Raw genomic sequence first — 13407 nt, 5'->3', positions numbered from 1 at the left:
TCCCAGGCAAAGAAAACTGAATGTTGTAATCTATTTTGTCTCAATTTTGCTTTTCATTAGGCTTTCTGAATTATGAAAAATAGACCATGGACCCTTGCTTCAATTTCCAAGGATTGCTAGTGGTCCATGTTTTCATGGGATCGACTGTGTGTGCTATTAAGACTGATGGCCACTAAGGGTCTTCCAAAGTTGAAGATGCTATGAGTGCACTGAGAGAGATATTGTTTTCAAGTTCAAAGACATATTTGTTTGTTTGCTTGCTTGATCCTGTTTCAAAACCCAGCTTGATACTTGTTTCACCTGTCTTTTCTATTAGTTTCATTGTCTAATCTGATATTTTCATCCTTATGTCAGAGAAGACAATGTGGTTAATAATAACTCTGCCTGGAACACATAATCTTTTTTAAATCTTCCGTATATTATAAATATCCTAATTCATGTCTGAACATAATTACAACATAAATACCAAAGTAGCAATATCTTTATCAGGGTCAGCCATGGACATAGGGAGAGAAGGTCACATGGTGTAAGGAGAAAGACTTGAGTTCTTTCCTGTGTGATCTTGGACAAGTCATAACCCCTCTCCGCCTAATTTCTTCATTTATATAATAATGTCATGTACTAAACATAGTTTTAGAAGTATTAAATGAGAAAATACTTTCTATTCTGGAATATATTATTCCAATGTTACGTTTTTGGTTTTTGGGTTGTGATAGAGGTGGTTGTTTCTACGGCGTAAGAAAACGGTTAAGAAGAGACCTGGTTCAAATCCGGGGTCTGACACTTGCTGGCTGTGTGACCCTGGAGAAGTTATAATCCTTCCAAGCCTCTACTTATGTATTCGTCTGGAAACTCTGGAAAGTGAAAGTGTCTACCTTAAAGGGTTGCTGAGGTGGGCTGACTAAAATACACATACAAAGCATTGAACATGTAGAAATATCTCAGTAAGTGTTTGTTTTATCATTATTATTACTTCTGTGACTTGAGGAGTATCATGAAAGGCCTTCATTCCAAAATATTTTCCCATCAGTGTGATATAGGCCTTGAAGTGCCATCATTACATGTTAATAAGCCACTTTATAAATTGGGAAAATTATTGTTAGCAAAAACTAAGTAGCTACTCTGTGCCAGATATTCTCAATAATAATAGTGCTTTCTTTTGGAGGAACTTATTAGGTGCTTTTATCCTTGATGGCCAGCTAAGAGTAGAACCCTGAAAAAACTCTGGATTTGGTTCGGGATGGGGATTATGTTAACTTTGGAAGATGATGAATGATTTAGGAAGGGCAAGCCTCAGTGAGTGACTTCCCCTGGGGCTCCAGGCAAGCAGAGGACACCAGAGGAGCATTGCGCATCCAGGAACAAGAGCTTACTCAAAGTGACAGAAAAGTACCAATGGGGAGCAGAGGGAACATCTAAGACAGCAAAGCTCTGCTTCTTGCCTAGTTTTCCCCTGGAATGTCCTGGACTTCATTAGAGAAAATGGCTGATACATGAGAAGGTACCTAAGAAGTATATGTAGATGATCTTGTCTACTACATTCGACTATAACAAAGGCAGCAAAGAACCAGTACACTGAGCCATCTGTCATGACGTGGAAACTGCCCTATTATTCATATGTGGACAAAAGAATGAAAAAAATTAGGCAAGAAAATAAAATCCCAGCCACATAGCGTCGTCCAGTTCACAGTAAGGTTATTTTTGTTGTTGTTTATTTAAGATCACCATGTTATGGATGAGGAACCCACTTGGGACATCATGGTCCGACAGAGCTACCCCCAGAAGGTGAAGCACTATGAGTTCTACAAAACGGTGATGCCACCAGTGGAGCAGGAGGCATCGAGAGTTATCACTAGTCAAGGCACTGTCGTCAAATACATGTTGGATGGATCCACACAGGTAAGAGAATATGTTAGACAAATTACTCTCTCCTGCTGCAAAGGAAGGAGCTGTGGAAGGAGCTGCTTACAAACAAGCTACGGGTAAGGAACAGTATTGTGACGGGGGGAGGAACAACCCACTTGAAAATGAAATGAAACTTTAAAATGACAAATAAACAATAGTATAGGTAGAAGAAAAAAACACTATCTGTGCAATCCAGGATCCAAATAAACTTATCTTTCTACATACGATCCAAGATTACAGACTGAACACAGTGTTTACTTCTGCTCCCTCTCAAGGCACCTTAAAATGATATAAAAATACTTTTAAATAATAAATTCATAACAGTACTAGAGAACAACAAAATGTGTCATCAATAGATCAGAAGATTGGGAGAATTCCTAGAAAATGCAAGTCGGATGGGATAAGACTGATGGAGAAACAGGGGCAAATATTAAAGCACATGAAAGAAAAAAATCCCGCAGCGAAATTAAAAATCAAAATAGGAGTTCTAACACAGACATTTCACAGATGGAGCTCTGAAAATCAGGCGAGTGCCCCAGGCAACTCACTACTACCTAGAAGGTGGGAACCAGAAACCATAATATCCCAAAGCCATATGCCCTGCTCCATCCCTCCCCAGTGATCACAGAGAAGGAGCTCCTATGCCCAGACAGCACACTACCAAAAGGTGAAAAGGGGTTCTTGATGAGAAATATGACCATGCACCCGAGGATCATCAACCTTGGAGAAAAGCCAGTCCTGTGAAAGTAATGTACAAAATTCAATAAGTTAAAGAAATAGCATCTAAAAACAAGAGTAAATAGTGGCTGGTCTGGTGGTGTAGTGGTTAAGTTCATGTGCTCTGCTTTGGCAGCCCAGGGTTTGTGGGTTCAGATCCTGGGCACAGACCTAGCACCACTCATCAAGCCATGCTGTGGTGGTATCCCACATAAAATGGAGGAAGACTGACACAGATGTTAGCTCAGCAACAATCTTCCTCAAACAAAAAGAGGAAGATTGGCAACAGATGTTAGCTCAGGGCCAATCTTCCTCACGAAAATAATAAATAGATAAAAACAAAATAAATATGTGCTAAAGTTCTAAAAAGTTCTAGTTATTAAAGTTATTAAAGTTCTAGTTATTAAAAAGATTGAAATATAGTGGAGAATTCCCCAATTGCATAGGGGAAGGGTGAAGAATAGGAAAAAAACCAAAAAACCTCAAATCAATCCAATAAAAGACAAGAAATAAAAAGAAAAGAAACAAAATGGAAAGTAAGTGGAAAACATAAAATAATATTATTGTGCTGGTTATTAAACTATTGTCTTTGAGCTCCACACCTACCCTTCTATCAGATGCTTTCTGATGCCGTGTCTGGAGGTGGAAATAGTATTTCTTCTTTGGATTAATTTTAACCTGTGTCAGTTTGACACACAGTGTTCATTGTTAACCAGTCTGTTCCTTGCTTCTGAGAATACCGACAACTTTTGCTTTTCCTTCAGATTCTCTTTGCAAATGGCGCTGTGAGCAGTAGTCCCGATTCAGGTCCTGTTTGTCCTCCTCCTGAAATGCCAGCGAGCCCTCATAACGGAGACTTGATGGACAGTGTTTCTCAGCAAAAATCAGAAACAGCACCGTCTGAGACTGTCATCACAAAGAAAGGTAATAATTGAATCCTCTCAGTTTATAGTGGATTTAGTGAAGTGCTTAATTAATGTTCAATATCACTGTTATTATACTTCTCAATGAATATATTCACATATATCACATGCGTATATGTGAATTTGAATTGGAATCACGACATTACAGTTTCTTGAACTGCTTTTTCTCCTAGTAGTAAATAATGAAGATTTTCCTATGCGTTATGTACTCTTACACAACATTAGCTCTAGTGCCTGGGCTGCTGTTTGAGGGTTAGTTGAGCAGATCAATGATGTCAAGGTTCTGCATGGTCATCTCTGTAGTTCTCTGACCTTTTCCTCAGGGTTGCAAGAAAGCCACACAGCTCCAGGCATGAGGTCCTTATATAATAACTTCCAAAGCAGAAAGGAAAGAGGGTGAACAGAAAAGCTTTCAAGCATCTCTCTTTAGCAGGGAAGAAACTATTTTCCAGATCCTCCCCACCGGCAGACTTCTCCTCATACCTCATTGGCTGGAGCTGGCCAAGTGGCCAGGGACCCAGGCTGAGAAAGAAAGTATCCGACATTTTTGGCTTTTTTTCTCAGGAGATGAGCACTATTATTAGGGAAAAAAGAAGGTGGATAACAGTTGGCTGAGCAATCAGCTGTGTCTGCCCTAACCTAAATTGCACAGATGCTCTCCTCGGAGACATTTCCAGCTTACGCCCCTACCTCCAGCACAGTATGAAAATGTCTACTTCCTCATACCCTTGCCAATACTGGATTTTCCTGTTCTTTTAATCTTATTCAATTTGATAGACAATTAATACACCTTATTATGTTAATTTTCATTTCTTTGATTACTGGGGAGTCAAACATTTGAAGCCTTTTTTTTCTTTTTGTGAATTTTCTATTCACATCTTTTCTTGGTTTACTATTGGAATCTTCCTCTTTTTCATATTTATTTGTAAGGGTTCTTTATATATAAGTAATGTGTGCTTGTGTACCAGCACAATCCTAAATACTTTAAAATTTTAAATCAGCTCATCCTCACAGCAAACCGTTGAGATGTATATTTTAATAATCTCAATTTACAGATGAGGAAATTGAGACACAGAGAGGTTATGTAACTCCCTTGAGGTTGCTTAGCCAGTAAGTTGTAAAGCCAGGATTTGAGTCTGGGCACCTGACTCCTAAATTACGCTGTATCTCATGTGTTACAATTTTTCTCAATTTCTCATTGCCTTTAATGATCTGAGACCAATATTTAATCTTTTTTGTCAGTTTCACACATCTCACCACAGTAAACAGTAACCTTGGATGGAGGCAAACTGAATTCCTTTTTTTTTGGTTACTCAAAATTTAGTGAAATAGATTTTCCTTTAGTCCTAGCAGGAGGTTCCTGGTTGAAGTGAATGAAAGTGTCCCCAAAGCTTTCCAAACTTCTCAGCCCGAGGCTTCCCTCTGTGTTGAGACGAGAGGATTTGATGTAAGGGCAGCCACTTCTAGAGCCTAACCCACTTCCGAGAGACTTCTGCCTCCAGCATGGTGCGTTCCAGATTTCTTCACAGCCCTTCCATCCTAGATGATACAGTCACTTTTTAAAAATCTAATAGATTTTATTTTTTAGAGCAATTTTAGGTTTACAGAAAAAAATGAGCAGAAAGTACCGAGTTCCCATACACTCCCTCTCTTCCCAGCTGGCAGTTTTCCCTATCATTAACTTCTTGGATGTGCGATTTGTTTGTTTCCGTTGCTGAACCAATACTGATACATTATTATTAACTGAAAGTCATAGTTTCCTTTGGAGTTCACTCTTTGTTGTACAATTCTATGGGTGGTTTTTTTTTTTTTTGAGATTGGCATCTGAGCTAACATCTGTTGCCAATCTTCTTCTTCTTCTTCTTTTCTTCTTCTTCTTCTTTTCTTCTTCTCCTTATTCCTCTCCTTCCCCTCCTCCCCCTCTTCCCCCTCCTCCCCCCCCTCTTCCCCCCCACAAGCCCTCCAGTACATAGTTGTATATTCTAGTGGTAGGTCCTTCTGGCTCTGCTTTGTGGGATGCCTCCTCAGCATGGCCTGATGAACCATGTCGGTGCCCAGGATCTGAAGTGGCGAAACCCTGGGCTGCCCAAGGGAAGCATGTGAACTTAACCACTCGGCCACGGGGCCAGCCCATCTATGGGTTTTGATAAATGTGTGATGTCATGAATCCACCACTACAATATCATACAGAACTGTTTCACCACCCTAAAAATCCCATGTGCTATTTATTCATCCTTCTCCGGTCCCCTATCCTGAACTACCCCCACCGTGAACTCCTGGCAGCCATTGATCATTTTGTTGTCTCTATAGTTTTCTTTTTTCCAGAATGTCATGTAGTTGGAATCATACAGTATGTAACCTTTTCAGACTGGCTTCTGTCACTTAGTATTACGTATACATTTAAGATTTCTCCATATCTTTTCATGGCTTGATGACTCATTTGTTTTTATCAAAGAGTAATATTCTGTCATATGGATGAGCCACAGTTTGTTTATCCATTCACTTAGTGAGGGATATATTGGTTGCTTCCAGTTTTGGGCAATTGTGAATAAAGCTGCTTATAAACATTTGCATGCAGGTTTTTGTATTGATGTAAATTTTCAATTCATTTAAATAAAATACCTGGGAGAATGATTGCTGGAATGCGTATGTTCAGCTTTGTAAGAAACTGCCAGACTGTCTTCCAAAGTGGCTACACCACTTTGCATTCCCACCAGCAATGAATGAGAGTTCCTGTTGCTCCACATTCTTGTCTGCATTTGATATTATTAATTTTTTGGATTTTAGTCATTCTAATAGGCATGTAGTGGTATCTCATTGTTGTTTTAATTTTAATCCCTTGTGATATATAACATTGAGCATCTTTTCAGATGCTTATTTACCAACCGTATACCTTCTTTGGTGAGGCGTTTGTTGAGATCTTTTGTCCATTTTTAAATGAGATTGTTTGTTTTCTTAGATGCGTTTACTTTTAGAAGTTATATTTTACTAGTGCTTTCTGAACCTGCTGGGTAAGGACCACCCCTACCCATACCTCTGGCACATTCCAAGCCTTCTCTCTCTATTTCATTTGGGATGCTGCTCTATTCATTTTAGGTACTGCCCACACAATTTTCTCCCAGGATGAGATACTGTCCTTTTGGAATTTTGCTTGTTGGAAAATTCTGAGAGCTATGGGCTCCTACACTTAGCTCCTCCCTGTTCACTCCAGCAGCTCTTTCACATCTATCCCCGTGGGCTTGCTCTTCAGCTCTGCTTTTGGCAGCACTGGTGTTCAATTGAAGTTTGATGGTTTCCCTAGGTTTTCTACAAATGTAATTTCTGGATTTTTTCCATTGTTATTATTGCTTCCTATGATTTCTAGAATGAGAAGAGGGAAAATTCACAACTATCCTACTGCTACATACCTGAAAAAAATAGGAAGTCTCTCATATGTCTTTCAGTTTATTTGCTATTCCTTTTTATCTTTCTAAGGTGGATACTTAGTTCACTAATTTTTAGGCTTTCTTCTTTCCTAATATAGGCATTTATGGCTATAAATTTCCTTCAAAGTATTGTTAGCTTCATCCTAGGAATTTTAATACCAAGTTTGTTGAGATATGATTCACATACCATAATATTCATCCTTCAAAGTTTTAGTATATTCACAGAGTTGTGCAACTATATTCACTATCTGATTCCAGAGCATTTTCATCACCCCCACCTCCCAAAAACCAGTACCATTAGCAGTCATTTCACCTCCTCCCCAGCACCTTGGAACCACTAATCTACTTTCTGTTTCCATGGATTTACATATTCTAGAAATTTTATATAAATGGAAACATAAATATGTGGTCTTTTGTGACTGGCTTCTTTCATTTAGCACAATATTTTCAAGGTTCATCTATGTTGTAACATGTGTCAGTACTTTGTTTTTATGGTTAAGTAATATCCATTGTATGGATATACCATGGTTTGTTTATCCACTCATCAATTCATGGACATTTGGGTTGCTTCCACTTTTTAGAAGTCACACATAAAGTTGCTATAAAAATTTTCGTGCAAGTTTTTGTGTAGACATTTGTTTCTTGAGTAGATACCTAGGAGTAGAATTGCTAGGTCATATAGCAACTGCGTTTAGCATTTTGAGGACCTGACAGACTGTTTTCCAAAGCAGCTGCACTATTTTACATTCCCACCAGCAACAGATGAGGGTTCCAGTTTCTTCACATCCTTGCCAACACTGTTATTGTCTCTCTGCAGCCATCCTAGTTGGTGTAAAGTGGTATCTCCTTTTGGTTTTGATTTGCATTTCCTTAATGGTTAGTGATGTTGACTGTCTTTTTATGCGCTTAGTGGCCATTTGTTTATCTTCTCTGGAGAAATGTCTATTCAAATCCTTTCCCCAACTTTTCACTGGATTATCTCTTTATTGTTAAGTTGTAAGTATACTTTGTTTATTTTGGATACAAGTTCCTTATCAGATATATGATTTGTGAATATTTTCTCTCATTCTGTGGATTGTCTTTCCACTTTCTCCATGGCATCCATTTTGATTAAGTCCAATTTGTTTGATGCAGTCCAACTCTCATTCATTGCTGGTGGGAATGCAAAATGGTGCAGCCACTTTGGAAGACAGTTTGGCAGTTTCTTACAAAGCTGAACATATACATTCCAGCATCATGCTCCTAGGTATTTTTTTCCTTTGATTGCTAATGCTTTTGGTATCATATCTAAGAAACCATTGCTTAATCCAAAGTCACAAAGATTTATTTCTGTTTTCTTCTAAGAGTGTTATAGTTTTAGCTCTTGCATTTGGGATTTTTTAATCCATTTTTATTTAATTTTTATATGTGGTATGAACTAGAGATTCAAATTCATTCTTTTGCATTTGTTAAAAAGACAATTCTTTCCCCCATGAATTGGTTGGCACCCCAGTCAAAAATCAATTGGCCATAAATGTATGGGTTTGTTTTTGGACTTTCAGTTCTACTCCACTCTTCTATATGTCTATCCTTATGCCAACAGCTCACTTTCCTGATTACTATGGCTTTGCAGTAAGTTTGAAATTAGGAAGTATGAGTCATCCACCTTTGTTATACCTTTTTAATATTATTTTGACTCTTCTGGTTCCTTTGCATTTCTCTATGAATTTTAGGATCAAGTTGTCAATTTCTAAAAAAGAAGCAGCTGGATTTTTTATAGAGGTCCCATCGAATATGTAGATAAATTTTGGGAGTACTGCCATCCTAACAATATTGTCTCCCAATTCACGAACGTGGAATATCTTTCCTTTCATTTAGGTCTTCTTTAATTTTGTTCAATGCTATTTTGTAGCTCTCAGTGTTACAATTATTACACTTGTTTTGTTAAATCTCCCCTAAAATATTTTATTTTTCTTGATGCTACTATAAATGTAATTGTTTTCTTAATTTTGTTTTTGGATTGCTCATTGGTGTTTACTAAAACAATTGATTTTGTGCGTGTATGTATGTATATTGAGCTTGTATCCTGAAATCTTGCTGAACATATTTATTCTCATCTTTTTTGTTTTGTGGCAACTCTGGAAATAAGATCCCCACCCTCAGTGTTTGTTGTTGTTGCTATTATTGCTGTTTGTTTAGTCACTGTCCTGAACTTGTTCTGGCAAGTCTGTTTCCTTTGTCCTGTGTGGCCACTGAGGTCTCTGCTCAGTCAGTTTAGTGGTCAGCTAATGATTGGACAGGGATTTCCTCAGATGCCTCAAACGGAAGTCTGCCAGCCTTTGCCAAGCGGCTTTGTGTGCTTATTGGGGGATGCCTTTATCACTCTTGCAGTTTAGACCCTATCTTTAGCCTCGGCCAGAGGCGAGAGATTTGGTATTTCTCAGGTCTTTCCTGGGCATGAGTACAGTCCTGCATGTGCATGTAGCCTTCTAGAGTCCCAAGCAAATGTCAGAGTTTTTCAAAGTCCCCTATGGACATCTCATTCTTTAGTTTTTCTTTTTAAGTTTTTTAGTCAGCCCCTTGTTTGCCCTATTATTGCTGCCTCAGGCGGTCACATTGTAAACAATTGCTACTGATTGTTTCACCAAGGGACTCAGAAAAAGACTGTTTATAATGAGTGAATTCTGACTCAGGTCAGAATGAGGCTTTACAGGAAGTTTTCAGACAAGTCAAACAACGACAATTCTCTGGAAATGGAGCTTTTAGGGAGAATTCCAAGTCCATCTGCCCCCTCCAGTGGCTGCTAGAATATTGGTTTTTACAGCTACTGTGATTCTGAGGCTACTGTTTTTTCAAGGCTACAGAGGAGCTGGAGATGGGGAAGGCTGGAGGCTGGGAATAGGGCAAGTTATAACACCACAAAGCAGTTGCTCTTTGCTGAGATTCAGCTGTTTTCTTGAATTGTTTCTCAGATTGTTGCAATTCTTTGGTTTATTTCCAGAGTTCTTAAAAAGTTGATTTTGATCCTTTTTTCCAGTTTGCTCGTTTTGATGGAGGAGTGACTTTTCAAAGGTCCCTACTTGCCATTCCAGAAGGGCTTCTCCCATCTCACAAGAAATAATATGTAGTACTTTTGTTATTTTTTAGTTCTAAATATTTTCTAATTTCCTTTATGACTTCTATTTTGGCCCAGAAGTTATTTAAACTTGTTTCTAAATTTCCAAGCCTATGTAGTTATTTCTGGGGTTTTCTTATAACTGATTTTTAGCTAATATTTTGATATTTGTTGAAACATGATATACAGCCTCATATGTGGTCAAGTGTTTAAAAAATTCTGGGGGTGATTGAAAAGGGCACGTATCCTCAATTTATCGAGTACAGTATTCCTTTTATATCTATTAGATCAAACTTGTTAGTTGTGTTGTCCAATATATAGCCAAGTTCAGCAAACTCTTCTTTAAAGGTCAAGATAGTAAATATTTTAGACTTTGTGGGCCATGTGGTCTGTGTCACAACTACTCAACTCTGCCCGTGTAGCATAAAAGTACCCATAGGCAATACGTAATCAAATGAGCATGCTGTATTTTGTTGCAATAAAACTTATTTATTGACACTAAAATTTGAACATCGTATAATTTTCTTGTGTCACAAAATACTATACTTCGAGTTTTTAAATTATGTAGAAATGTAAAAAGAATTATTACTTCACAGAATATACAAAAACAGACAATAAGCCATATTTACCCCACAGGACAAAATTTGCCAAACCCTATTCTATATCCTTACAGATTTTTAAATCTACTGTATCAATTTATTCAGCAGAATTATGTTTAAATTTCCTGAAAGGGTAGAATAGTTTATTTAGTGCTGTGCTCCTTATAATTTAATCTTTATTTTTAAAATAATTATATCTTTTTTATAGTTCTGTCAGATTTTCCTTTATATATTTTTAGGATATGATTTTAGATACTTACAAATTTAGAGCTGTTATATCTTTATGGTGAATTTAACTTTTTATCAGTGTATAATGAATGTTTATCCTAGGATTTAGGATTCTTTTTTGCCCTAATGTCTATTTTGCTTTTATTCGTATAGCTACACCAGCTATTGTTTAATACTTTTACAGTATAATTTTTTCCGCACTTTATATTACTTTCTGTGATTTATGTTTAAATGCTTCTCTTGTAAGCAATAAGAAGGTGGATATTTTAAAAATTCAGTTTGACAATTTTTGTCTTTTAACTGGAGACTTTAGTCTATTTATTGTATAACAGATATTTTCCAAAAATATCTTTATATTATCCTCATTCTTTTTTTTTTTTAAGATTGGCACCTGAGCTAGCAACTGTTGCCAATCTTTTTTTTTCTGCTTTATCTCCCCAAACCCCCGTACGTAGTTGTATATCATTAGTTGCAGGTCTTTCTAGTTGTGGGATGTGGGACGCCAGCTCAATGTGGTCTGACGAGCAGTGCCATGTCTGTGCCCAGGATCCGAACCCTGGGCCACCACAGCTGAGCGTGTGAACTTAACCACTCGGCCATGGGGCCAGCCCCTTATCCTCATTCTTGAAATATGATTTTACTGGGTATAGAATTCTAGATTGACAGGTATTTTCTCTCAGTACATTGACAAAAATTCTCTATATTCTTCTTGCTTCCAAAGTTGCTATGGAAACTTGGTTGTCAGTCTAATTGTTGTTGCTGTAAAGATAATCTAACTGCTTTTAAAATATTTTCTTTTTTTATTAGAACTTAAATATGATTTAACTAATTGTAGATTTATTTTTGTTTATCCATATGGGAATACACTGGGTTTCTTGAATCTGTAGATTACTGTCTTTCATTGATTCTGGAAAGTTCTCAATAATTATCTTTTCAAATATTGTTTCCAATCCATTTCTTTCTCTTCTTCATCTAGAATTCCAATTAAGCATATTTTAGAGATTTTTTTTACCTGTCTTTGATTATTTCTATCACTTTGGCTCTCTGAGCTTCATTCTAAATAATTTCTGCAGATCTATCTTTCATTTCATTTTAATGCTCTGGAAATATAAATAGGTCCAAATTAAATCTTAGGGCAAAAGAAAGGCTTAGCTTGAGGTATCTATCTTCTTTGAGTCCCTTCTTAGTTGAGTCTGTGTCTTAGGCCAAGATCCATGCCCTGATGCACATTTCATGGTGTGAATCTGAAGAATCTTCCTGGAGTTAATAATCCTTCACTATCTTTGCTTGTAATTTCTGGGTCTGAGTTTACCTCATTGTTGAGGCTTGATAACACTGGCAAATCTCATCTACAGATTACTCATTATTATTCATACAAAAGGAGTAAATCTATCCTGATAGGGGCATTGAGATATTATTCACAGAATTCCATGAGAGTTTCTTCAGTTCTAACTTTCTGTCCCAAATGTATGGTTGTGAGAAGGGATAGAGAGGGAGTATGTATCAGATGATTACCAATATAGTAATTAACTGTGAAAATCCTCTCTCCTGGTGAGAGGCCAAGGATATGCCTCCTTATTAAGGTTCTCCAGATTCAGAGCTTAAGAAGGATGTTTCTTATCTATGACTGACAAAAATGACAAAATCAGAGGAATGAAGAGTTAAAAATTTAGCAAAATGCTAGAGTCCAATAAGTCAAAAAAAGGAGTCTGAAAGTTTGACAAATACATGAGAGAAAAGGTAGGCTTTAAACACCAGGGTACAGAAGTCAAAATCTGGAATCTAGGGAGATATAAACAAGACTGAACAGTGTACAGAAATTGAGCAGAATAGGTATTGCACCATGAGAGTGAACTGTGTATACATGTGTTATGTTTAGGGGGAAGAGGGGGGAATCTAGCCAAAGTTCAAGCACCAAGATTAAGATATTCATAACCTGATATTTTCCCTCTTTAGAAATAATATAGTTAGTGAATACTACTTAGAATTTCTATGCTGCAGTGTCTGAGGTAGCTTACGCTGTATCAAATTTAATGAATAATTTATATAATTGATATTATAGTTATACTGTTGTGTTTCATTTTACTTGAACTTCCACAGGAAAAGGTCACAAAAATCAGTCATCAGTGCCACATAAGAATGAAATCCATGAACCTCCCCCAGAGGTAGTTCAAATAGTAACACCTGTGGAGGTTCATGTAGGCACCTGGTTTACAACTACACCTGACGGAAATCGGATTGGCACCAAAGGATTAGAAAAAATAGCAGACTTGGCCCCATTCTTATCCTTTCAGGCCACAGATCCTGTCAATGGAACGGTATGGCAAACTATTGTATATTGCAGAATTTTCTAAATCATGAGAGTTTCAAAACAATGCATAGAAGAGTGCCTGGAAAATAATAAATTTTCTATAACTATTTGTTAAGTAGTGGATGGATGGATGGATGGATGGATGGGTGAATGGATGGATGGATCCATCTTCCCAAATATAAAAACATTGTGTTGTTTATTTGAC

The 13407-nt window shown here is 37.2% G+C and overlaps 1 protein-coding gene across 4 annotated transcripts in view; it reads left to right on the top strand.

The window, feature by feature from the left end:
- The window catches only part of SPAG17 (sperm associated antigen 17), a 209891-nt gene that overhangs the window by 132964 nt on the left and 63520 nt on the right, over nt 1-13407 (top strand). For all 4 annotated transcript variants that reach the window (XM_070487139.1, XM_070487137.1, XM_014847644.3 and 1 more), the window contains 3 exons: nt 1721-1899; nt 3387-3546; nt 12992-13209. In XM_070487139.1, coding sequence (XP_070343240.1) covers nt 1721-1899; nt 3387-3546; nt 12992-13209 — 557 coding nt within the window. The remainder of the gene's footprint in view (nt 1-1720; nt 1900-3386; nt 3547-12991; nt 13210-13407) is intronic.

This window comes from Equus asinus, chromosome 16 (assembly GCF_041296235.1).
Source record: "Equus asinus isolate D_3611 breed Donkey chromosome 16, EquAss-T2T_v2, whole genome shotgun sequence".
NCBI classification, from domain to species: domain Eukaryota; kingdom Metazoa; phylum Chordata; class Mammalia; order Perissodactyla; family Equidae; genus Equus; species Equus asinus.
This window is presented reverse-complemented; position numbering and strand designations above follow the sequence as displayed.